This window comes from Tachypleus tridentatus, chromosome 10 (genome assembly GCF_004210375.1).
Source record: "Tachypleus tridentatus isolate NWPU-2018 chromosome 10, ASM421037v1, whole genome shotgun sequence".
Classification (NCBI taxonomy): Eukaryota; Metazoa; Arthropoda; class Merostomata; order Xiphosura; family Limulidae; genus Tachypleus; species Tachypleus tridentatus.
This window is the reverse complement of record NC_134834.1, coordinates 14,615,384-14,640,762: the sequence shown is the minus strand read 5'-3', so window position 1 is coordinate 14,640,762 and position 25,379 is coordinate 14,615,384. Positions and strand designations below refer to the sequence as shown.

Here is a 25,379-nt window from a genome sequence, read left to right as displayed (position 1 = left end):
CATGACTATTTTTAATGTCGTGACGTGATTTTCATGAAGAAAAATTTAACTGGCGGAAAGCCACAATAACATAACTGACTTTTTTTTTCGGTTTGTTTATGACCCACTTCCCGTGTTGTTGACCAACCGGACACCAACAACTTTCTTTTTGCTTAGGTTTGGGCAATTACAATATATTTTCCATTTTCAAAGCTCAACAAACTCACCCCACCATACCCCCTCTATTTTCCATTTTCAGAGCTCAACAAGCTGACACCACCATACCCCTCTATTTTCCATTTTCAAAGCTCAACAAGCTCACCCCACCATACCCCCCTCTATTTTCCATTTTCAGAGCTCAACAAGCTCACCCCACCATACCCCCCTCTATTTTCCATTTTCAGAGCTCAACAAGCTGACACCACCATACCCCCCTCTATTTTCCATTTTCAAAGCTCAACAAACTCACCCCACCATACCCCCCTCTATTTTCCATTTTCAGAGCTCAACAAGCTGACACCACCATACCCCTCTATTTTCCATTTTCAAAGCTCAACAAACTCACCCCATTATACCCCTCTTCTATTTTCCATTTTCAAAGGCTCAACAAGCTCACACCACTATATGCTTCTTCTGTTTTCCGTTTTGAAAGCTCAATAAGGCTCACACCACCATACTCCCTCTATTTTCCGTTTTCAGAGTTTCAAACAACTCACACCACCATACCCCTCTATTTTCCGTTTTCAAAGTTTCAATAAGTTTCACACCACTATACCCCTCTGTTTTCCATTTTCAGAGCTCAACAAACTCTTACACCATGCCCCTCTCTTTTTCTATTTTCAAAGCTCAACAAACTCAATTTACCATACTCCTACCCTTTTTTTATTTTCAAAGCTCAATAAGTTTTACACCACCATACTCCCTTCTATTTTTCCGTTTTCAATAAACTTCAACACCACCATGCCCTCTGTTTTCCATTTTTTCAGGCTCAACAACTCCCTAATTATGGCCCCTCTATTTATTTTAAAGGCTCAACAAGTTTCACACCACTATACTCCCCTCTATTTTTCCGTTTTCAAAGCTCAACAAGTTTCACCCCACTATACTGCCCTCTCTTTTTCCGTTTTCAAGCTCAATAAGTTTCACTCTAATTATATGCTCTTCTTCTGTTTTCCGTTTTCAAAGCTCAATAAGCTCATACCACTATACTCCTCTGTTTTCCGTTTTAGAGTTTCAACAACTTTACTCCCACCATGCCCTCTGTTTTCCGTTTTCAAAGTTTTCAATAAGGCTCACACCATACCCCCCTCTATTTTCCGTTTTCAAAGCTCAATAAGGCTACCCCCATTATACCCCTCTATTTTTCCATTTTCAAAGCTCAATAAGTTTCTCACCCCACCATACCCCTCTATTTTTCCATTTTCAGAGCTCAACAAGCTCACCCCACCATACCCCTCTATTTTCTATTTTCAAAGCTCAACAAGTTTCACCCCAACCATACCCTCTATTTTCCATTTTCAAAGCTCAACAAGTTTCACCCCATTATACCCCTCTATTTTCCATTTTCAAAGCTCAACAAGGCTCACACCACCATGCCCTCTATTTTCCATTTTCAGAGCTCAACAAACTCACCCCACTATACCCTCTGTTTTCCGTTTTTGAGAGTTGATCAGTTTCACACCACCATATGCCCTCTATTTTCCGTTTTCAAGTTTCAACAAGCTCACTTCCCACCATATCCACCTCTATTTTCCGTTTTCAAAGCTCAATAAGGCTCACACCACTATACTCCCTCTATTTTCCATTTTCAAAGCTCAATAAGTTTCACTTCCATGCCCCCTCTATTTTCCATTTTCAAGGCTCAACAAGTTTCACCCCACCATACCCCTTCTATTTTCCATTTTCAAAGCTCAACAAGTTTCACACCAATTATACCCCTCTATTTTCCATTTTCAGAGCTCAACAACTTCACTCCACTATACCCTCTATTTTCCATTTTCAAAGTTTCAATAAGTTTCACACCACTATACCCTCTATTTTCCATTTTCAGAGCTCAACAAGTTTTCAATTTAATTATACCCCTCTATTTTTCCATTTTAAAGCTCAACAAGGCTCACCCACCATACCCTCTGTTTTTTTCAGAGCTCAACAGGCTCACCCCACCATACCCTCTATTTTCTGTTTTTAAAGCTCAACAAGTTTCACCCCACCATACCCTCTATTTTCCATTTTAAAGTTTCAACAAGCTCACTCCCACCATACCCCTCTATTTTCTATTTTCAAAGCTCAACAAGTTTCACACCACTATACTCCCCTCTATTTTCCATTTTCAGAGCTCAACAAACTCACCCCACCATACCCTCTATTTTCCATTTTCAAAGCTCAACAAGCTCACACCACCATACCCCTCTATTTTCCATTTTCAAAGCTCAACAAGTTTCACTCCACCATACCTAATTCTATTTTCCATTTTCAAAGTTTCAACAAGTTTCACACCACTATACCCCTCTATTTTTATTTTCAAAGTTTCAATAAGTTTCACACCCACTATACCCCTCTATTTTCCATTTTCAAAGCTCAACAGTTCACACCACTATACCTCTCTGTTTTTCATTTTCAGAGTTTCAACAAGTTTCACCCCACCATACTCTCTTTCTGTTTTCTATTTTCAAAGCTCAACAAGTTTCACCACCATACCCCTCTATTTTCCATTTTCAGAGCTCAATAACTCACCCTTACCATGCCCCCTCTATTTTCCATTTTCAAAGCTCAACAAGTTTCACACCACCATACCCCCCTCTGTTTTCCGTTTTCAAAGTTTCAACAAGTTTCACCCTAACCATACCCCTCTATTTTTCCGTTTTCAAAGCTCAATAAGGCTCACACCACTATACCCACCTCTATTTTTCCATTTTCAGAGCTCAACAAGCTCACTCCCATTATACCCCTCTGTTTTCCATTTTCAAGGCTCAATAAGGCTCACCCCCATGCCCTCTATTTTCATTTTCAGAGCTCAACAAGTTTCACCCACCATACCCTCTGTTTTCCATTTTCAAAAGCTCAACAAGTTTCACCCCACCATACTCCCTCTATTTTTCCATTTTCAGAGCTCAACAAGTTTACCCCACCATACCTCTGTTTTTATTTTCAAAGCTCAACAAGCTCACCCCGCCATATCCCCTCTGTTTTCCGTTTTGAAAGCTCAACAGGTTTCACACCACCATGCCCCTCTATTTTTCCATTTTAGAGCTCAATAAACTCACCCCACTATACCCCTCTCTTTTTCCATTTTGAAAGCTGATCAAGTTTCACACCCATATACCCCTCTATTTTCCATTTTCAGAGTTTCAACAAACTCACCCCACCATACCCCTCTATTTTCCACTTGAAAGCTCAACAAGTTTCACCCCACCATACCCCTCTATTTTCCACTTTGAGCTCAACAAGTTTCACCCCACCATACCCCTCTATTTTCCACTTTGAAAGCTCAACAAGCTCACCCCACCATACCCCTCTATTTTCCATTTTGAAAGCTCAACAAGCTCACACCACCATACCCCCTCTATTTTCCATTTTCAGAGCTCAACAAACTCACCCCACCATACCCCCCTCTATTTTCCATTTTGAAAGCTCAACAAGCTCACCCACCATACCCCCTCACACAGCGACACAGATGTAATTTGTTTCTTCTCTATTTTTATTTCGCGCAAAGTTTTACGAGGGCTATCTGTGCTAGCCGTCCCTAATTTAGCAGTGTAAGACCAGAGGGAAGGCAGCTAGTCATCACCATCCACCGGCAAATCTTAGGCTACTATTTTACTAACGAATAGTGGGCGTTATAGCATAACTTACCCACAGCCGAAACGGCAAACACGTCTGGTGTGACAGGGATTCGAATCCGCGTGCTCCTCAGATTACGAGCCAAACGCCCGAACCACATGGCCATGCCACAGGTTTAAGTTTCAAGGCTTAAAACGGTAAAAACCGGGTGTCGATATACCCGATGGATACAGCACAGACGGCTCATTGTTTTAGTTTTGTGCTTAACTACAAACAAACATTTGCCCTCTTCTCCTTGTGTGTATTTTTTAAAACTTTTTATGCTGTGTTTAGCTATTTTTTACTTCTATGTATTAAACAAACTATCAACTACACAAATGTTTCGTTTTTCAAAACTCAGAAGTAGATTCTTATGGTATAGTACCAACTAACACTCATGACTAACTCGAAAGTTACAATATAGTTTGGCCCGCAAAGCTACAAGAGGGCTATCTGCGCTAGCCGTCCCTAATTTAGCAGTGTAAGACTAAAGATAAGGCAGCTAGTCATCACCACCCACCGCCAACCCTTGGGCTACTCTTTTACCAACGAACAGTGGGATTGACCGTCATATTATAACGCCCCCACGGCTGAAAAAGAGAGCATGTTTGGTGCGACGGGGATGCGAACCCGCGACCCTCAGATTAAGAGTCGCACGCTTTAACCCACCTGGCCATGCCGGGCCTTGCTGAGGTAATATTGTCTAGGAACAGACAGTGAAGAAGTACCATGGAAAATACGGTCTTCTGGACTAACACGTCAAACTTACCATAATCACAAGTAGTATATATTACACTAGAGATATCAGATGCGATATGACGTCATAATACCACGGATAATCATTTTTATCACTTCCGTCATTAATGATACAATACAACTTGCATATGACAATATGTTTCAACTATATTATTTGTTTTAAACCACAAATGACAAGCCCTTGACTAGTATAAAACACGTCAGCTTGTACATCTGGTTTTGGTTTAGATATCTTTACAGTAATAAAATCCTCTCACATAAACTGGTTCTGTTTCAGCACACACATTTTGATTGATTTCGATTTCTGTTAATTTATGCAAAACAAAATTAAGAAAGGCAGTTTCTCTATATGATCCTTCAAATAAAGTCCAAATCCTCATTGATAAAATCCCTAAAACAGTAACTAAGAGAATCTCCGAGCATCCAATTCATTTGGTTGTGAACAAGTAATCCCTTTCTCTCCTCTTTGAGCATATAACTTAAATACTACTGCGTTCGCTTGTGGACTGGTTTGGTGTGGTCTACAAGTTAAAAATATGGTACAAATTAGAAACAATTACCTGTCGTTCTGTCGATATCAAAAAATCCTTGCGGGTCACCACTAACGATTTCATATCGGATACCCTCAGCAGTAGAAGAGTCCTGGTCAAAAGCGTCCAACTTGACCACAAAGGTTCCGGGTTCGGCGTTCTCCGTCACACTAGGATAGTAGGCAGGCTCGTTGGTCAGGGGTGTGTTGTCATTTTCGTTTAGAACTTTTATATAGACGTCTATACGACCACAGAGGGGAACTGTCCCCCAGTCTCTAGCGTAGATGGACAGCCAGTAACTCGAAGTACTTTCATAGTCCAGGGGAGCACGAGTCCGTATTATGCCTGCACAGAAAATCAGGAGTTGAAACACTTTAAAGAAAATCGATACCAGTTAAAACAATTTCTAAAATTTAAGCCATTATATCCAAAATGGATGATACGAATGCGATCCTCGAAGAGAAAGTATGTTACGTTTTTTGGTTCCCTATCGGCATGTTTATTCTTGGCAGATATAAATGTAACTACTCTTAAAGAGGCACTTTTAAGGAAAACCGACAGGGTATTCATCTAAACTCCATTAACACAGTACTTACTTCTTTAGTAATGTTAAAAATAATTTAATCGTAATACTTCTAATTATCTGTGGCATTACTACACATCAAGTAATAATGTGGCATTACCACACATCAAGTAATAATGTGGCATTACTACACATCAAGTAATAATGTGGCATTACTACACATTAAGTAATAATGTGGCATTACTACACATCAAGTAATAATGTGGCATTACCACATATTAAGTAATAATGTGGCATTACTACACATCAAGTAATAATGTGGCATTACCACATATTAAGTAATAATGTGGCATTACTACACATCAAGTAATAATGTGGCATTACCACATATTAAGTAATAATGTGGCATTACTACACATTAAGTAATAATATGGCATTACTACACATTAAGTAATAATCAAGTGAAAAAACGGCGAATTTTGTACTTTATAACGAGATCTTGTGATTTCGCTTTTTTAATTTAAAACAAAAATTAAAAGTTTTAAACCGTACCACAATAACATAAGTTAAAACTCCTCCCAATAAACTATTATGGTATGTATGACGTTCTGTCCAGAGCGATTCACGAAAATATTTGCGCATAATTATTTAATACAGCAAACCCTGTATATTCGTAGGGTATATGAATAAAGCTCTATCATCAAATGTGTATAACAAAATCGTTATGTCCTCCAGATCTTAACAACGCTGTCATACCCTCAGGCATATAACACTATCGTTATATTGTTAAAGTCAGACAACGTCAGTACATCTTTGGGATGTAACAGGCGTTGCTGTGTTCGCATAATGATATAAATACGTCTTTAAGGAAAAGATTGAAACAATGAAATAATATTACAGCATCCTTGGGAATGTAACAATACCGTTACATTCCCCAGTGTACCAAAATAAACAAATAAATGTTTGTTTATGATGTTTATGAATTTCGCGCAAAGCTACTCGAGAGCTAACTGCGCTCGCCGTCCCTAATTTTGAAGTGTAAGACTAGAGAGAGGGCAACTAGTCATCACCACTCACCGCCAACTCTTGGGCTACTCTTTTTGACCAACGAATAGTGGGATTGATCGTAACATTATAACGCCCAAACAGCTGAAAGGGCGAGCATGTTTGGTGTGATGGGAATTCGAACCCGCGACCCTCGGATTACGAGTCGAGTGCCTTAACCACCTGGCCATGCCGGGGCCCTTGGTCTGTCAGTATAGCTTTCTGATATTTAGTTAACTCACTGCTTTAAAAACAGTTGTATAAATTCTGTTTCTAAACTTTTTGTAAACATTAATTTGCTCGTAGGATGATATTACAAACACTACTGTTATTTCTATGCTAATTCGTCATGACCATTTCTGACCAGTTTCCTGGATGTCATTAGATGTCCACTTCAATTCTGATGTTATTTTTACTGCTTTTTGTTTTGCTAGTTTTCTAAGATTTTGTTACATACGTTACCGTCACTTTTGTATTAATTTATTTTTATGCTTCTCAGGCCATTTTTAATATTTTACTACTATTATTTTTATACTTTTTGTTTGTTTAAAATTAAGCACAAAGCTACACAATAGGCCATCTGTACTCTGTTCACCACGGGTATCGAAACCCAGTTTCTAGCGGTTTTTTAACACTACACTAATTGTTTCTTTGCTACTTTCCTATATTTTATTACATATGCTGTTAGTATATTTATGTTGATTACTGTTTTCGCTAGTTTCCGTAGATCTCATAAGAGTTAGAGTGAACATAAGTTCCATTAATCGAACTGGTCCAAATAACTCATGTGGTAAATTTAAATCTTGCGCTCTGAAAACAAGAACAAACTTATTTCTTCCACTGTAATAATTTCTAGATGCCCGCAACATCAAACATACTCTCCCTTTCAGCCGTGGGAACATTATAAAGTGACGGTGAATCCCACTATTTGTTGTTATAAGAGTAGCCTAAGAGTTGGCGGTGGGTGATGATGACTAGCTGCATTTCCTCTAGTCTTACACTGCTAAATTAGGGACGGTTAGCGCAAATAGTCTTCGTGTAGCTTTGCGCGAAATACAAAAAAACAAACCAAGTAATTTCTGGCCAGAGCAAAATTAGCTCTGAACATAGGAAATGTTGTGATGAGACCAGAGAAGTCTCGTCACTTCTAATGAAACGCCTTTAGTTCTTCCATCCTTCGTGGTCGCAGAAAAACACCAACGATTCGTTAAAGTGAGAATAACAACAGTGGTCAGATATCGGTGTTGTTTCCCAGTTATTTGAACTCACTCAAGTGAACGTTTCGAACTCCCACTTGAAACTAGCTGGTTCACGTCTACTCTTCAAGTTCCGGTCACTGAGCGCACACAATACGCCCTTTCAGATGGATATTGGTGGAAGCTCAGTAGGACGTATAGAAAGTTAGGAGCCAGTAATGCGACATAACGACTCTACAAGGCTTAGCTTCCATCTTTCATTCGTGCAACGTCCGCAAGTACAAGAAAAACGTATGAATAATACAAAAACGTTCCATTGAGTTTGAGCCTAAAGTGTGTATATTTGGAGTTGAATGAGTTATCATTGGAACAGCTATCCAAACTTACAATATTTACTCTTGTAATCCTTTCTTTCATTTAGCTTCCGATTCCTAAACAAAAAACAATATTTCTTACACTAATGGAGTTTCACGACTCCTTATTGGACGACTTGTCACCACTCCTCATAACTGCTCCTTGTGCCGGTGCTTTTCGATAGAACCCAGCTCGGCCCTGATGGTCGAGAATACAAATTAGGTTTTACGGATTGTGATTGGTCAAAATTATCAGTATCACCCGGGTTTAGTTCTTTGATTTCGACATCACACGTCTGAGATACACATACAGTTCTGCCTTTATTGTCAGATTACTTGTTTCAAACAGATCACAGAAAGGAGTCAACGTATTGTTTTGTGTGTTTTTTTTTTGCCGATACAGAGAACCAGAGTAAGGACCCCAAAAAAATGTTGGTTTTAATACATTCACGTTCTATATAAAACGGTCCGGGCGTGGCTTGGTAGTTAGCGTGAAGGAATGTGAATCAGAAGATTTATTTCGCGTCTCGTTGCCGTAAAAAACAAAACAAAACAAGGTCAGCACACTTCGGGGCCGTGACTGCCTTCTAAGAACAAGGATTAACACCCTCGTAGTCCAGGGGTTGGCGGAGTGTGCTGTAGTCTAGCTGCCTTCGTTTTAGTCTAGCGCAACTGTTCTCTTCATACCTTTTCGTGAATATCCAAAACAAACAAAAAATGTAAAAATACACATAATAACACATACGTATGTGTGTATTTAATCAATAAACAGTTGACCCACTGAATATTACTGAAAAATAAATTAGGCACAAGGCCATAATATTATTCACACACGTGAATCAATTTAGGATACAATGTGATTAATTAAAAATATTTAAACACGTCAAAAATAATAAATATACACACACAGATGGCGTTTCTCTCCACATTTTATGTTTAATTAGACTTTATCCAATAAAGTCGTGGAGCTACAAACAACTCGATAAATAAGCGGTTTTCCAGAAACCGTGTTTAAAAACTGATAGTTTGTTTGTTTGTTTTGAATTTCGCACAAAGCTACACGAGGGCTATCTGTGCTAGCCGTCCCTAATTTAGTAGTATAAGACGAGAGGGAAGGCAGCTAGTCATCACCACCCACCGCCAACTCTTGAGCTACTCTTTTACCAACGAATAGTGGGATTGACCGTCACATTATAACGTCCCCACGGCTGAAAGGGCGAGCATGTTTGGTGTGACAGGGATTCGAACCCACGACCCTCAGATTACGAGTCGAATGCCTTAACACACTTGGCCATGCCGGGCTTAAAAACTGTTGGACGCAAGAATCACAACTGGAAAATTCTAGAAGTAATACTTTAGTTTTATTTCTTTACCACACCAAGTACGACAAAATTAAAATAACAGTTTATGAGTCACGACTTAGTACACACGAATGTACTTTTTTTTTCTACCAAACAATCGAAATAAACTGTGAAACCTTCGCTTCTCTATTATTTAACCTTAACGTGGATCACCGTGTACGAAGTCAACTTCAAAAACAAATTTCAATACACACTTATGTATAATGTTGGGTGATTATTTGCGCAGGGTTTTCGAAAGTGCGTCTCGAGAGAAAACAAAACCCGAATTAAGAGTAACAAATATTTTCAGTTGTTGCCTTTGAAGAGTCCCCCCCCGTCGGTACAGCGGTGAGTCCACGGATTTAAAACGCTAAAATCAGGAGTTCGATTCCCCTCGATGGACTCAGCAGATAGCCCGATGTGGCTTTGCTATAAAAAAACACACGCGCCTTTGAAGATCACGTGTCATGCTGCTTTGTAGCCTACAAACTGAATAATTCTTCTCGTGATTCATGGCTTGTGCACGTTTTACTGACGTAACGACAGCACAAGCTAGAACGTTTTGTATTATTTATGTGGCATCATTTTAGTGTCAACCGACCGAATGACAGACAACACAATACAGTGGAGCACCATTAAGCCGCGGACCAGTAAACCGCGAAATCGCTTAAGTCGCTGTAGCAAGTCTTGTGAGCGATGTGAGCGAGGATTATCGCGGCTCACCGCTAATTTAAGAACGTGTAAAAACACGGCTTACGAATTTAATCCTGGCTTTATAACTTCAAGGGGATATTTAAAAAGGATTTGCTTTAATTTGGGAAATAAATAAAATATATTACAATAGAAATCGACCGTTAATCTACCTTATCCGCTCTCTATGTCAGTTTATGGAGGCCGCCATTGTTACCGAATCACACCTCTCCATACAAAGTTAATCCGCGATAAATCCGTGAAAAAAGTGATCAATAATTAAAGTATTATTTTTAATTCGATAATCCGATATAATGATCACGCAATGGCCCGGATGAGGCTCCTCGGCGGAGCTGTTGGCGACTTCGGCTTTTCAGTCACAAAGGTTTAAGCCGCGGTATTTGGGGGGTCAACCTGCTTAACCGCGGCTTAACGGCGCTCCCCTGTACTGTATAGTAGAACGAATTGTTAAACAGATGGTGTATATTCCATGAATTAATTAGGAATATTTTCAACACTGATCTTTTAATGCAACATTTCTCAAGTACCAGATAACAAGTCGGTGACAACCACTCCGCTGGTCTCAGGTATAAAAGATGTTGTTATCTGATGCGACCCAACTACATGATTTTTCTTTTATACTCACCAGTTTTCCATTTAAATATAAGTTTAAGTATTGTTATGGGTAATAATTAAGTATAGTTTATCAAGTGTACGTAGTTGTGATATACAAAGTCTCCCTTTTTTAGTTCACAAAAAATTAATGACTTCCTCAGTAATGTTGGGAATTTCCTGCCAATAATATGTTTCTTTCTTCAGATGCTTCATCGTAAGACCAACAAAAATCAATACCTCGTTTTTCTAATCACAATCCACTGAAAAAAAAAGGTAAAACAAGCACCGTCAACACAGTTTGCTAGGCCTAAGTAGTTATGAACCAAACACACATGCGTTTTTCCACTTCAAGAATAAGGCGTTCGACTCGTAACCTGAGGGTCGCGAATTCGAATCCCCGTGGCACCGAACATGCTCGCCCTTTCAGTCGTGGGGGCGTTATTATGTGACGGTCAATCCCACTGTTCGTTGGTAAAAGAGTAGCCCAAGAGTTGTCGGTGGGTGGTGATGACTAGCTGCCTTCCCTCTAGTCTTACACTGCTAAATTAGGGACGGCTAGCGCAGATAGCCCTCGTGTAGCTTTGTGCGAAATTCAAAAAAACAAACAAACAAGTCTATACCCTTCTGCAATAAGCAAATTTACCCTTTTTTTTTATGAAGAACGTTTACTTCGACCACAAACTTTAATTCACAAGCTAAATTTAGTTAAGATTAAGTTAACTTAGTTATAAATGCATAAACTCACTGAAATAATTACAATCTTAATTGCTTCTTCAAGTGGCTTTCTTAAAGCATATTAAATTTAATCGAACAATCAAATCTGGTATGAGATTATTCTGTTCGAGCCCCTCCCTCGGGATTCATGGACGCCACGTTTGAAAGTTTGTTCATATCCTCCCTCACAATCTAGCAAGACCACACGTGACGCACGTGCTCATACACCACAGACGGGAAATGTTTTAGGGTTCAAGCTCCCTCTGGGGTAGCAAATTTATCAGCAAGTGAAACCAAGCCACGAGCTACTGCAATCGATTTGATCGATATTCTGTAATAGCTCCACCCACCCGAAGTGCGGAGGGCGATTTGTAACTCGAAAGCGCGCATCCTTTGATCCACAGCCCGACACGCTAAGCAGTAAAGCTTTCTTAACTCACCAGCTCAAACGTTTCAGATGCAACGGTACAGGCCAGTTGATGGGGTATGCTCTAAAAATAACACAGTTTTCTAAACGTAGCACACTTAACTCACGTGCAGTGTTGTAAATATAGAACACTTTGTGTGAAACAACCAAGAAATATCACTGAAGTTGATGAGAAACAGGAAAAAAAAAAATGTTCTGCTTTAATATCTTTTTAATTTGCCAGTACTTGATACACGTCAATATGTGCGCATGCGTACGAGGCTATATAAAATTATGTATATAGTCGTATTGCAAGTACAACGTACAAAGCATCTCGCATAGATCTTACTTCAGGCACAAAACAATAACTTGTTGATAACACCCGTTCGGCCATTACTTTGTTTTGCAGAAACGATTTCACTGCCACACTGTAATGAGGACAAGAATCTTATCACAATTAATTTACAATCATTCTTTATTTAGGGAAGAAACCGAAGAAGCAGTCAAAGTCACTGCGGATTTAATCAGAGCCAAACAACACAAAGGACTATAAGCTCGTGAATACCACGTGCTTCAAATCAAGTCTTATCCTTAACATTCCAGGAATCTACTTAAGTAATGAGCACTCCCTCCTTCCCCTTCAAGCCCAAACCTACTAAAAACATTCTCCTGTTTTATCTACGACCTCTGACGTGAATCCTTAGAGACACAGGTCTCGATACATCTGGTGCATGTGGGCATGATACTATTTTAGGGCCTACCACTTGACACAAGCACGAGGGGCAGTCTACAAGAACTTGAAACACAAAACGAATTATTAAAAGTAGTGACGTTGTCTCCATTTCCAAGTGACGTTGTGTGTCCACTTGAAACCCAATAGCAAATGTTGATTATTTCGAGGGAACGCCACCGAGTTTCATTTACCCAAGTGTTATTGACGAAATTCACACAGACTTCACAAACAATGTTTTGTAAAATACATGTGCTGCAAATTTATTATGAATTCGTGACTTTTTCGCTTACAGAGTCGTTAAACATCTAGAGAAAAATTTGTATACAAAATTACCATTAACGTTGCAATTAATTTCACTAATTATTTCCACTTCCACTAGGGGGTGTTTTACACTGAAAATAAATGATTTCCCCATTTTGTTTCGCTGGTATTTTTTTTTTGCTGAGTGAAAAGAAAAAGAAAAAAAAACGATAAAAAAATTGTTGAAAACATGAAGACCTTGACGGTGGTGAGTGATACAAGTCGGTTTTTTGAAGGGTTTGTTTTGTTTTCTGAGTTTCACGCAAAGCTACTCGAGGGCTATCTGCGCTAACCGTCCCTAATTTTGCAGTGTAAGACTAGAGGGAAGACAGCTAGTCATCACCACCCACCGCCAACTCTTGGGCTACTCTTTTACCAACGAATAGTGGGATTGACCGTTACATTATAACGCCCCCACAGCTGAAAGGGCGAGCATATTTGGTGTGACGGGGATTCGATCTCACGACTCTCAGATTACGAGTCGAGTGCCTTAACCACCTGGCTATAACGGGACGTTTTCAAGGGTAACAAATCAGTGTTCGATCCTCTGAATGATGGATAAAATCAGAATATAAAACATGCACAAAACGTTCCAAATACATTTATCGCAAAGTATTAAAGTAAAATAACTACACAGTATGTATTAACAAAATACAATAAATTTATTTTCATCACGGTGTCTTAGATTTTATATGAAACTTGTTTCAGCAAATAGCGTTATGTGCAAAGTGTAACAATTGGATTCAGTTTTATCCATTTTGATGTGATACGTTTCATCATTCGAAATGCTACATTTTTTTCTGGACTATTTAAGTATTTTTTAACTAAGTACTTCTTGGTTAGATTGTTCTTACTGTTTCTCTTTTAGTCTACGACGTTTTGCTTCTGTTCCGTTTGGGCTGAGCGTGGCCAAATATTTAACGTATCGGGCTGCGGTTCGCACGTGTATCGCTTAAACTCTTCAAAACCTCGAGACCGTGAGTGCTTCTGGCTGCCTGCCTTAACCAGTTTAGTTTAGGAGCAATTATATTTGAATGCTACGGAAGAGGGGTGGGAATTACGATCTGGCTGTTTTAATAGCATGTGTATGTTCTTTGTAGTAAAGTCACATCGGGCTATTTACTGAGTGCACCGAGGGGAATCAAACATCTGATTTTAGTGTTAGAGATCCGCAGACTGTAATAGTAGGGGGCTGTTTTATAGCTCACGTGCGTATAGGGTGTCATTCAGATAGGGAATGTCGCATTATCTACAACAAACTTCCATTTTGTTCCATTATGGTTCGTTCGAAAACCGTCCCCCGCTGGTACAGCGGTAAGTCTATGGATTTACAACGCTAAAATCAGGGGTTCGATTCCCCTCGGTAGACTCAGTAGATAGCCTGATGTGGTTTTGCTATAAGAAAACACACACACATATTCGAAACCCAGAATGACAAAGACTTATTAACTTATTTTTATTTTCCTGACTTGTAACCGGGAAAGAACACACAAACACAAAGGAAACATGTTTGATATTTTCCCCCTAACGTGTAATGGAGTGTCCTTCAAGTTATTTTCTTTAATTTTAAATTTAAAAAATCTATACCAAGAGAAGATTAGGGTTAGGGCTCTCAGCTCGTAATCTAAGGATCGCACGTTCGAATCCTTGTCACACCAAATATGCTTGTCCTTTTAGCAGTGGGGGTGTTATAATGTATCGCTCAATCTCACTATTCGTTGGTAAAAAGAGTAGCCCAAGAGTTGGCGGTGTGTGGTGATGGCTAGCTCCCTTCTTTCTGGTCTTTCCCTGCTAAATTAGGGACGACAAGCGCAGATAGCCTTCGTGAAGTTTTGCGCAAATTCTAAACAAATTTTGTTGTTACAAACCCCTGGAGGTAGGTATTTTATTTTTGAAATACCACGATACAAAGATTTGTGATCAAGAGAATCCACCCTCCTCAATCAGGAACAAGACTCGTCTCACTCTGGTCAATACTCCTAACTGTAATCAAAACTGTCTCGTGCTAACACGCTGTTACAAATGTCTCATGTGGAATTTAACCCTTCGGATTTTTATTTATACCCAACCTCTTCTCACGTCGAAGAAGATTAGTTTTGTTTTTGAAGTTCGCGCAAAGTTACACGAGGACCATCTGCGCTAGCCGTCCCTAATTAATTTAGCAGTGTAAGACTAGAAGGAAGGCAGTTGATCATCACCACCCACCGCCAACTCTTGAGTTACTCTTTTACCAACGAATAGTGGGACTGACCGTCACATTATAACGTCCTCACGGCTGAAAGGGCGAGCATGTTTGGTGTGACGGGGATTCGAACCCGCATCCCTCACGTTGCGAGTTGCGTGCCTTAACCACCTGGCCATGCCAGGCCCATCAAAAGAAGAAATATTCACTTATATTCCAAACAATATATCAACTTCACCTCTTGTTTGTTTGGAAGTAAATACAGAACTACACATTGGACAACCTGTGCTCTTCATACCACGGGTATCGAAACCCGGTTTTTAGCGGTGATCTTATTTGCATTAAGCTCTAATTACTATATCAAAGCGTTGTTTTTGGAGTTTACAAGAATAGTAACGTGTCTTTCACATAACTAAAAGTTCACTCATATTCATGCATTTATTTTGTTAGTTTTCATTGTAGCGATGGCGCATGCTCGAAACTACAATAAACTACGTAACCCAAAACACCACTAGAATGGATTCCCATAGCTACAGTTTCGAAAGTATAACTTTCACACTCCAATTCCTTCTATTTTTCCTTCACAAAGCAAATCATTTCATTGTATATGTAAACGTCCCCCACACCGATGCCTCTGAGGACTTTTAACGCTAGAAATCGAGATTCGATCCCCATGGTGGATAGAATATCAAACATTTATAAAATCGACTTATAAACCTACGTCCTAGACCAATGATGCATTAACTTTCATGTCACAGATGAATTGTTTATCATTTATTTCATGCAATACCTCGTTTTTTGTCGTGATGTCCAGATATTTAATGAAATATTTCTTGTTTATTCTAACGTAGTATCCAGATTTTCCATAGTTGATTTTTAACGTTGTGTCCAGATGTGCTATAGAATATGTTTTTTTTTTCTAACGTGGTGTCCAAATATTCCTTAGTTTTTTGTTGTTTTTGTAACGTGGTGTCCAGATATTCCATAGTTTTTTTGTTGTTTTTTTAACGTGGTGTCCAGATATTCCATAGTTTTTGTTGTTTTTTTAACGTGGTGTCCAGATATTCCATAGTTTTTGGTTTTTTTTAACGTGGTGTCCAGATATTCCATAGTTTTTGTTGTTTTTTAACGTGGTGTCCAGATATGCAATGGAATATTTCTGGTTTTTACCTGTTGGAACACAGTGTACAGGATTTCCGTTGTTTAAATTTGATTTTACTTCACAGATTTGTTTCTTTAGCACATCGTTAAAGAGATTCAAATTTTTACCACATAGTAACACAAGTGTACGGTGCAAAAAAAAACTTATTTTTTGACAAATCGAAAGCTAAAAATCTTTATTATTAATTACGGTTCACAAGTTTCGGTAACACAGTTACCATCATCAGGGCCAAAAACAAAACAAAAACGGTTTCCGTGGATTTTACTCTTTATAATATTAACGGTAATTATGTAAATATTAAGTCACAAAAACGTGACGAAAATGTAACAAAATAAGAAAACCGAGCGAGATCAGGATACGCTGTCAACTCACCAGTTATTAGTGGAATTAAGGAGACTGGCTTGCATGGTATCACGGATGGTGTTACCATAAATGTAACGAATGCAAGAGAAACTTGTAACACAAGTATTTTAGTGTGTTTATAAGGCAACATCGGTAATTCTGGAGTTAAACTGACTCCTCAGAAAGTATGATAAAATATGTCCAATGATCTAGAAGGTAGATAAACCCTGGTATTAGGCGATGGGCTTTTTTGATCATGTATATGGTAAATATTGTGTATAACGACCACTTCTTATTCGAAACCGACAACCACATCACACGGCTTGTGGATGCAGATCCGGTTAGATCATGTTTTTTTATGATGTATAAATGTTGTACATAATTTACTACACAAGTATCTTAAGTTTCTATATCTTTATTTGAAGTTCACCGCTTGCTATATTCGGAGCTACACATTTTATCTCACCATTTATCAGTTTTTACCGAGTTAGCAGTTTTGTTTTTTTCACGACATAGCCCCTTTAAGAGCAATAAACTAAGAGTTTCTCAACGCAAGGATATTCAAATTTGTAACTACAACTAAAAGCGAAATAAGTAGGCTTAAGTATACACTTATCTTCAAACGTACAAATAAAAATATATTTATGTGAGCTTAAATTACTAAAGCATCTTTCCTTTACTGTGTATAGTGACAATTTGTTTATCTAACCAACTTACCGATGGTCACCCGTATATCATGCGACTGCGCAGACTCAGAGCCCTGACACTCTTAATGCAATTCAATTTAAATACTAATTCTCAAGTGAAAAAATATATATATATTGTAGGTATCTTTGTACGAAGATTAACTTGCAGGGCGTTCTCCTATTTCGCGATCATAAAAGCGCGCGAGAAAGGAGGGCTAACTGTTGCGTTAAACCATAAACTGTATCGGTAAAGCAAGCTACAAAAACAAGTCACTCCACAACTAAAAATCAGAGTGGTCTATTCCAACTAAAGTAAGAACCTCTCTTGAAACAGTAAAGAAAATAAATCAAAAGAAGTTTCGGCGTGTACACAATTGCAATGTCAAAGAAATGTCTAAAAACTCCAAACTTCCAAAGCACACGTTGAAAACAAAACTGTATGTTACATGGCATGTGATACACACGAGTGTGACGTGTGGAAAAACAGTTTTTAGCGTTATAAGACTTCGGACTTACCGCTGAGCCACTGGGAAACAAACTTGTAGGAGAAGTAAAAATGTATTCTAAAGATGGCTGGTAGGAGTATTAAAACTTTAATTAAAATAAAGTACAGAACAACGTTTCGACTTTCTTAGGTCATCTTCAGATTAACGTAGTGACACCACAACAGCACGAGGAAATAATACTTTTATTCCGATTGAATTACAATAAGGTATGGTTCCAAACAGACAAGAAACCTATCCACAAGTTCAAGGGAACTTCATCTTTAACACCCAAGTACTAACAATAACTCGTCATCTGGTGTTTTATTGGTTTCTCTGTTGTTTAAAGAAAAGATACGTAATGGGCTATCTGTGCTGTGTTCATAGCGAGTATCAAAACTCTAATTTGTAGCAGTATAACACTTCGGACCTACCAATAAGTCACCGGGAACTTATGTTTGTCACACAGAATCGCTGACTATCCACGATTGAGAGTCTCTGAAGAGTATGTGAAAAGAAACTTAGACTTTGCAGTCCAAGACCAAAGCCATCACAACAACGTCATTGGTTCTGGCGAGAAAAGTTGTCATAACGCAGCTAAGAACACCATTGGTGATGGAAGAAGGCTGTTGGAACTGAGGTAAGAACACCGTCAGTGGTGTAAGAAAGGGATGTTGTTATTGAAATAAGAACACCATCAGTGGTGGAAGAAGGGGAAGTTAGAACTGAGGTAAGAACACCATCAGTGGTGAAAGAAGAGGGCTTTTGGAACTGAGGTAAGAATACCATCGGTGGTGGAAAAAGGGGGCTGTTGGAACTGAGGTAAGAACACCATCGGTGGTGGAAGAAGGGGCTATTAGGACTGAGGTAAGAACACCATCGGTGATGGAAGAAGATGTTGGAACTGAGGTAACAACACCATCGGTGGTGGAAGAAGATGTTGGAACTGAGGTAAGAACACCATCGGTGGTGGAAGAAGGAGCTGTTGGAACTGAGGTAAGAATACCATCGGTGGTGGAAGAAGGAGCTGTTGGAACTGAGGTAAGAATACCATCGGTGGTGGAAGAAGATGTTGGAACTGAGGTAAGAACACCATCGGTGGTGGAAGAAGGAGCTGTTGGAACTGAGGTAAGAATACCATCGGTGGTGGAAGAAGGGGCTATTAGGACTGAGGTAAGAACACCATCGGTGATGGAAGAAGATGTTGGAACTGAGGTAACAACACCATCGGTGGTGGAAGAAGATGTTGGAACTGAGGTAAGAATACCATCGGTGGTGAAAGAAGGAGCTGTTGGAACTGAGGTAAGAATACCATCGGTGGTGGAAGAAGGAGCTGTTGGAACTGAGGTAAGAACACCATCGGTGGTGGAAGAAGGAGCTGTTGGAACTGAGGTAATAATACCATCGGTGGTGGAAGAAGGAGCTGTTGGAACTGAGGTAATAATACCATCGGTGGTGGAAGAAGATGTTGGAACTGAGGTAAGAACACCATCGGTGGTGGAAGAAGGGGGCTGTTGGAACTGAGGTAAGAATACCATCGGTGGTGGAAGAAGGAGCTGTTGGAACTGAGGTAAGAACACCATCGGTGGTGGAAGAAGGGGCTATCAGAACTGAGGTAAGAACACCTGTATCGTTACCAGATTCGTGAGTATGATTGGGCAGTAGCTTGGACCAACAGAACAAAATACAAAAGAGATTTCAGTATTTAAAAGATAATTTGGAAATGTTTGATTTCTTGTTTGATTAAGTTTGACGAACATGACCATCGGATAAACTCATTAACATTTTAACTTATTATTACAATTCCATCTGGTGGATGAAGATCCCCTTCAGTGATTCAGCCGTAACTTTGAGGGCCCATGACATTAGAATCCAGGTAAGTCATTGCGCAACTGTGCATTACAATATACAAGACAGTTTATTTTTGGTTTCGTTTACCGCAGAGCTGCATCATGGAATATCTGCTCTCAGTCACTGTAAGGAATCGAACCTCGATTTTTAGTATTTTAAGCCTGTGATCTTACCGCAGACTCATCGAGGGACTACACAAGATACGTATCAGTCTAGTCACGGAACTGAAGACTTATAACACTGGAATTTAGGGTTGGTTCCAAGCAGAGTGGAAACTTCACGGATCAGTTTATTGGGGTATCTTTTCACAAAAGTTAGAGCCAGTAATTCTGGTAAAACACACGATCAACGCAGTAAATAGAAGAAAAACGATAAAAACCATTGGGAGAACTCTTTTATCCTAAACTGGATAATCCTGGAACTTCCAAAGGTTTCCGTCGAATTTCTAAACTGTTTATGTAACAAAGTCCTTATGGGTCCATGGCTTTGTTGTTACACATACAACCACCCCAACCCCCACTCCCCAAAAAAAACACACTTAATAATGCAGTTTATTTCATTAATTTCTCTTGGGGGTACCATATACTTTACACAAAGAGTGACTTTATTTTGTATGTGTACATGCGTGAGTTTACCGTTTCTCCACAAGTTTCTTAAGAGATAAAAACATAAATTTCGTTAATACAGTGAGCTAACAAACAAGTGAGAAAACTTAGGGTTAAGATAAAAATGGAGAAAAAACAGGACCTTGACATTTATTTCAAACTTTCTACTTAGTTCTACAGAGGTGAAACTGTCAGTTACTACGAGCGCTGTGTTTTAATACAGTGTTACGAGTATTACGTAAATAGTGTTACAAGTGTTACGTATTTATGAAACATGATGGAAATTACTTTCCCTCACTCTCTTTCAGCACAAAAAGTGAATATTTGGGCGGAAAAAGAAATGTTATTTGTCACTAAACGAGACCGGTTTCGAAGAACTCCACCCAGTAATCTGTCCGGGGACCAGTCAGAACAGAAATGTTATTTGTCACTAAACGAGACCGGTTTCGAAGAACTCCACCCAGTAATCTGTCCGGGGACCAGTCAGAACAGAAATGTTATTTGTCACTAAACGAGACCGGTTTCGAAGAACTCCACCCAGTAATCTGTCCGGAGACCAGTCAGAACAGAAATGTTATTTGTCACTAAACGAGACCGGTTTCGAAGAACTCCAGTCAGTAATCTGTCCGGGCACCAGTCAGAATGTTTGTTTGTTTTTTAAATTCGCACAAAGCTACTCGAGAGCTATCTGTACTAGCCGTCCCTAATTTAGCAGTGTAAGACTAGAGGGAAGGCAGCTAGTCATCACCACCCACCGCCAACTCTTGGGCTACTCTTTTACCAACGAATAGTGGGATTGACCGTCACATTATAACGCCCCCACGGCTGGGAGGGCGAGCATGTTTAGCGCGACTGGGATGCGAACCCGCGACCCTCGGATTAATTCGAAGAGAGGGATCTTACTGTCACTCTTATATGTCAACCACGGATCCAGGGTAAAGATTTTTTTTTGTACGACAACAGATCGCGAACCGTGGATCCCCAGATTCACAGCTCGGGCACACTAACCCTTAGTAATGCCCTTCCTTAAAAAGCGAATAATATATATTTTTTTTCACTCTGTGTAAAGTTTTTGAAGTAAATGGAGGGAGCTTTCGAAATTACACTAGCTATATAGTACTGTTAAGTGTTAGCAAAATCGTTTTTAATGATTGTGACTTCACGTAATGGTTAAAAACAATAAATAATGCACGCTATTCAGTATTCTAATTTTAAAAATGTATATCCATTTGTGTTTCGAATCTCAAGTTTTTGTTTTCAAAGGCGTTCCTTTTTTTTGAAGCGGCTACAATAAGTAAAACAACAATAATAATTACCCAGAAAACCTATCTACTTATTACATTTACCGTTACAAGTAAAGACGAGAATCAATGTTCTATAGTTTTACTCTCCTCTAAACTCAAACAAATCTGTGGGGGATATCCCCCCGGGCTAGCTTCCGGTGTGGGAGAACAGGGAAACACAGTGAAACTTCTGCAACCAAGGCGTTAGTTGTGGAGTGTATCAAACGAATGGAATTTGCGTGTGCAGAACTATATGCAGCGCCATCTACATACAAGTATCTTATTCTGAAACGAAAATCACATCCAACAGATATTTAGCAGTATTTTAACAGATAATTTCTCTCAGTTTAAAAGTTAATCAAGCTGATGGTTAACATCAAATTTCTCCAACATTAAAAGTTAATGCACTTTTAAAACACCCGAAAAACTTATATATAATTATTATGACCAACTGGTGTTGAAAAACAAAATCACTAACCCTAACGGATTATCTGTTTGGTTTCCACACATACACACAAAATCTCTCACAGGTAGAATCGTACTGATAAGGATAAATCCTTCAATCGTAAAGATAAACCCAGTTTTATTTTCGAAGTTTTTGAAACGCCATTCGCCAAAAGGAAATACTTGTACCAAAAGACTGACATCAAACTCAAATAAGCATTTAACGTCGGTGGCATTACCAACTGTTACATACATTGGATCATTTAGTTACACACTGTTACAATCTCACCTTTAATGCAAATTACAGTAAAGGTTATGTAACACTAGAAATATTCAATCACGAACTTGCTAGCCCTAAAAGTAATCAATTTAAAAACATTACCACGCCTTTAATCCAAATAAACCTAGAGGAAATGCAATAATAGACATATACACTCACGATCGAGCTAACCCTAAAGGTAATTAAGTCATCTCAAAATCGTGACCTTGTCTTTAATGTAAATAATCCTAGATGTAACGTAACACTAAAAATATACATTCACGATCTAACTAACCCTAAAGGTAATCAAAACAATGTTAAAATTACGACCCGTCTTTGATGCATCTCGTGCAAGTGACTCGTCTGCGACTTAATGAAAACGACCCTCGTGTTTATAAGGCATTTGTTTAAATTAACGACAAAAATAAGACACAACTACTATTAGTAACACATCCGATAAACAGACTATGGGCTGTTGACCGACTTCAGTCTTCAAAGTGTAGAATAAATGTAATTATAAACATCACGCACAAATACATTTATCCGACCAGCTCTACATTTAAAACTTAAATGTTTTAAATCTTTACCTGCCAGACCTACAGACAAACAATTCTTTCCACTGTCATGTTTATAGATAAACAATTCTTTCCACTGCCTGTTTATGTTTCATATGTAGAGTGAAAAACAAAAACACATATTTTAATACTTCGCTGCTTGTCTGGAACTTGAAACTGGTAAACGTTTGAAAGCTTAATAGGAAATAACCCTTTCCTAATAACAGTACAAAATTCCAAACTCACATGGTTCTAATAGCGTCTATCATAAACGTGACCATGACAGTTAACGTGTTTCTGTATTATCAACTACACTATGTAACACAAATTTTGTTCCTGGATAGTATGTGTTATTTGCTTATGTTGTAAAAGTACAGAAAATGGCCATTATTCCCTTCAAACTTTGCTTTTGTAACCTGGATAATGAAATTTAGAAATTAACCTATTTTATATGTAAAAAGGGACAAATTTCTACATTTTCATTTACATAAGGTCTGAATAAAACAACATATGAATCAAGATTTACATGTATTTATACTAAAGTTATGCAAAAATGTTTAGAAGTGAGTAGTTTTTCGAGATTAGCGACTGTAATGTAAATCACTTTCACGGATCAGTCCCTAAATATATTCTCCCATCATGTTTTCGTTATACGCTCCCAGGTCACAAAAGCAAAGTTTGAAGAGAAAAATAGGTCTTTTCCATTTACTTTAGGCATAAGCAATTGGGAAATAACACTTTCTGCCCTAAAAACAAGGTTAACATTTTGTTACATGGTGTAATTAATAGCATTTAACATCGGAAGCGAAACTGTCTGAATAACCCGCATAACTCCATGATTCGTTAGAAATCTACTTTCTTTTATGAGTCACAGATACGCTTATTTTTAACCATACAACATTTACTGCATTAGTTCTTTAAGTCTGCCAATTTACTAGCGGAAAAGACTTCATAACACGTTCGTTACTTTCACAAATGGCCCGACATGGCCAAGCGTGTTCGAATCCCCGTCGCGCCAAACATGCTCGCCCTTTCAGTCGTGGGGGCGTTATAATATGACGGTCAATCCCTACTATACGTTAATAAAAGAGTAGCCCAAGAGTTGGCGGTGGTTGGTGATGACTAGCTGCCTTCCCTCTAGTCTTACACTGCTAAAGTAGGGACGGCTAGCGCAGATAGCCCTCGAGTAGCTTTGTGCGAAATTCAAAAAACAAACAAACAAATACTTTCACATACAGAAGAATTTTAAAACCATCTCAATCAACCTGTATCTGCTGTATCCTGTGCAGACGAAGTCTTTCGTCCAGTACCAGAGTTCCTCAGGCAGATTGAAATACGACAAATCAGGTGGTTATCAGAATGCTTTTTGTATTATCAGATTGCAAGAACGGCAACTCTCGTTCCGCGAACTAATCAAGTTATTGAAGTAAAATTTTTTATCAAGTTTGTACAACTCATATCTACTTTGCGTATAGTAATTGTTCACACACACCTAAACCCGTAAGTGGAGTGAAACGAGTTGGCTTTCTAGCACTCTGCTGTTATCTGTCCAACGTTCTGACGTCAATCTTTACTTTGCCCACACCCGTAATGTTTTGTTTTATTTTTTTATTATTGCTATCAAGTGCCGATATCTGATACAGGCACTTCAACCTAGCCTAAAACATGTCCAGGCATGTAGAAACCGGATGCTTAAGGAAAGACGAGTAGACATCTGACAGGAACTTCAGACCGGTACCGCAGCCATATCCTAAGCATCAGATTTCGTAATCTGACATACAGCGAATATCCAGTCACTAAATATTAAAAATAAACATGCCGCACCTCTGCGATAAACGAAAAAGTTTTGCGAATCTGCTGTTCACTACCCGTCTTTTATGGTGTTACTGGGGTCGTTTCGAACCCTGTTCATTTGGTAGGATTTTGCGTATACCTGCATAAGGACATTTTGCACTGGCCATCCTTAATTTTGAAGTGATAGATAGATAGAGAGAAGAGATTTCTGGCAATAAACTTATGAAAAAAATACAAAATAACAGAGAAACAGAAACAACTTTTACCATTGTGATTTATCAGCACTAGTAGTACAGATAAAGAGGGGGGCAGTTAGACAATACCACCCACCGCCAACACTTGGACTACTTTTTTCAGTCCGCGAAATGAAATTAGTGTTATAAATCCACATCACCAAAGACTGGAAAGTTGTTTGTTTGTTTGTTTGTTTGTTTGTTTGTTTTCTAAATTTCGAGCAAAACTACACGAGGGCTATCTGCGCTAGCCGTCCCTAATTTAGAAGTGTAAGACTAGAAGTAAGGCAACTAGTCATCACTACCCACCGCCAACTCTTGGGCTACTCTTTTACCAAAGAATAGTGGGATTGCCCGTCACGTTATAATGCCCCCACGGCTGAAAGGGCGAGCATGTTTGGTACGACGGGGATTCGAACCCGCGACCCTCGAATTACGTGTCGTGTACCTGAGCTACGTGGCCATACCTGGACGGAAAGTTGTAATTACCTAAGTGTTTGTGTG

General features: G+C 38.9%; 1 protein-coding gene across 7 annotated transcripts in view; it reads right to left on the bottom strand.

Annotated features, from left to right (window-relative positions):
- Positions 1 to 25,379, bottom strand: part of LOC143228768 (fat-like cadherin-related tumor suppressor homolog) — a 218,393-nt gene that overhangs the window by 103,845 nt on the left and 89,169 nt on the right. For all 7 annotated transcript variants that reach the window (XM_076460102.1, XM_076460098.1, XM_076460097.1 and 4 more), the window contains one exon: positions 5,115 to 5,429. In XM_076460102.1, coding sequence (XP_076316217.1) covers positions 5,115 to 5,429 — 315 coding nt within the window. The remainder of the gene's footprint in view (positions 1 to 5,114; positions 5,430 to 25,379) is intronic.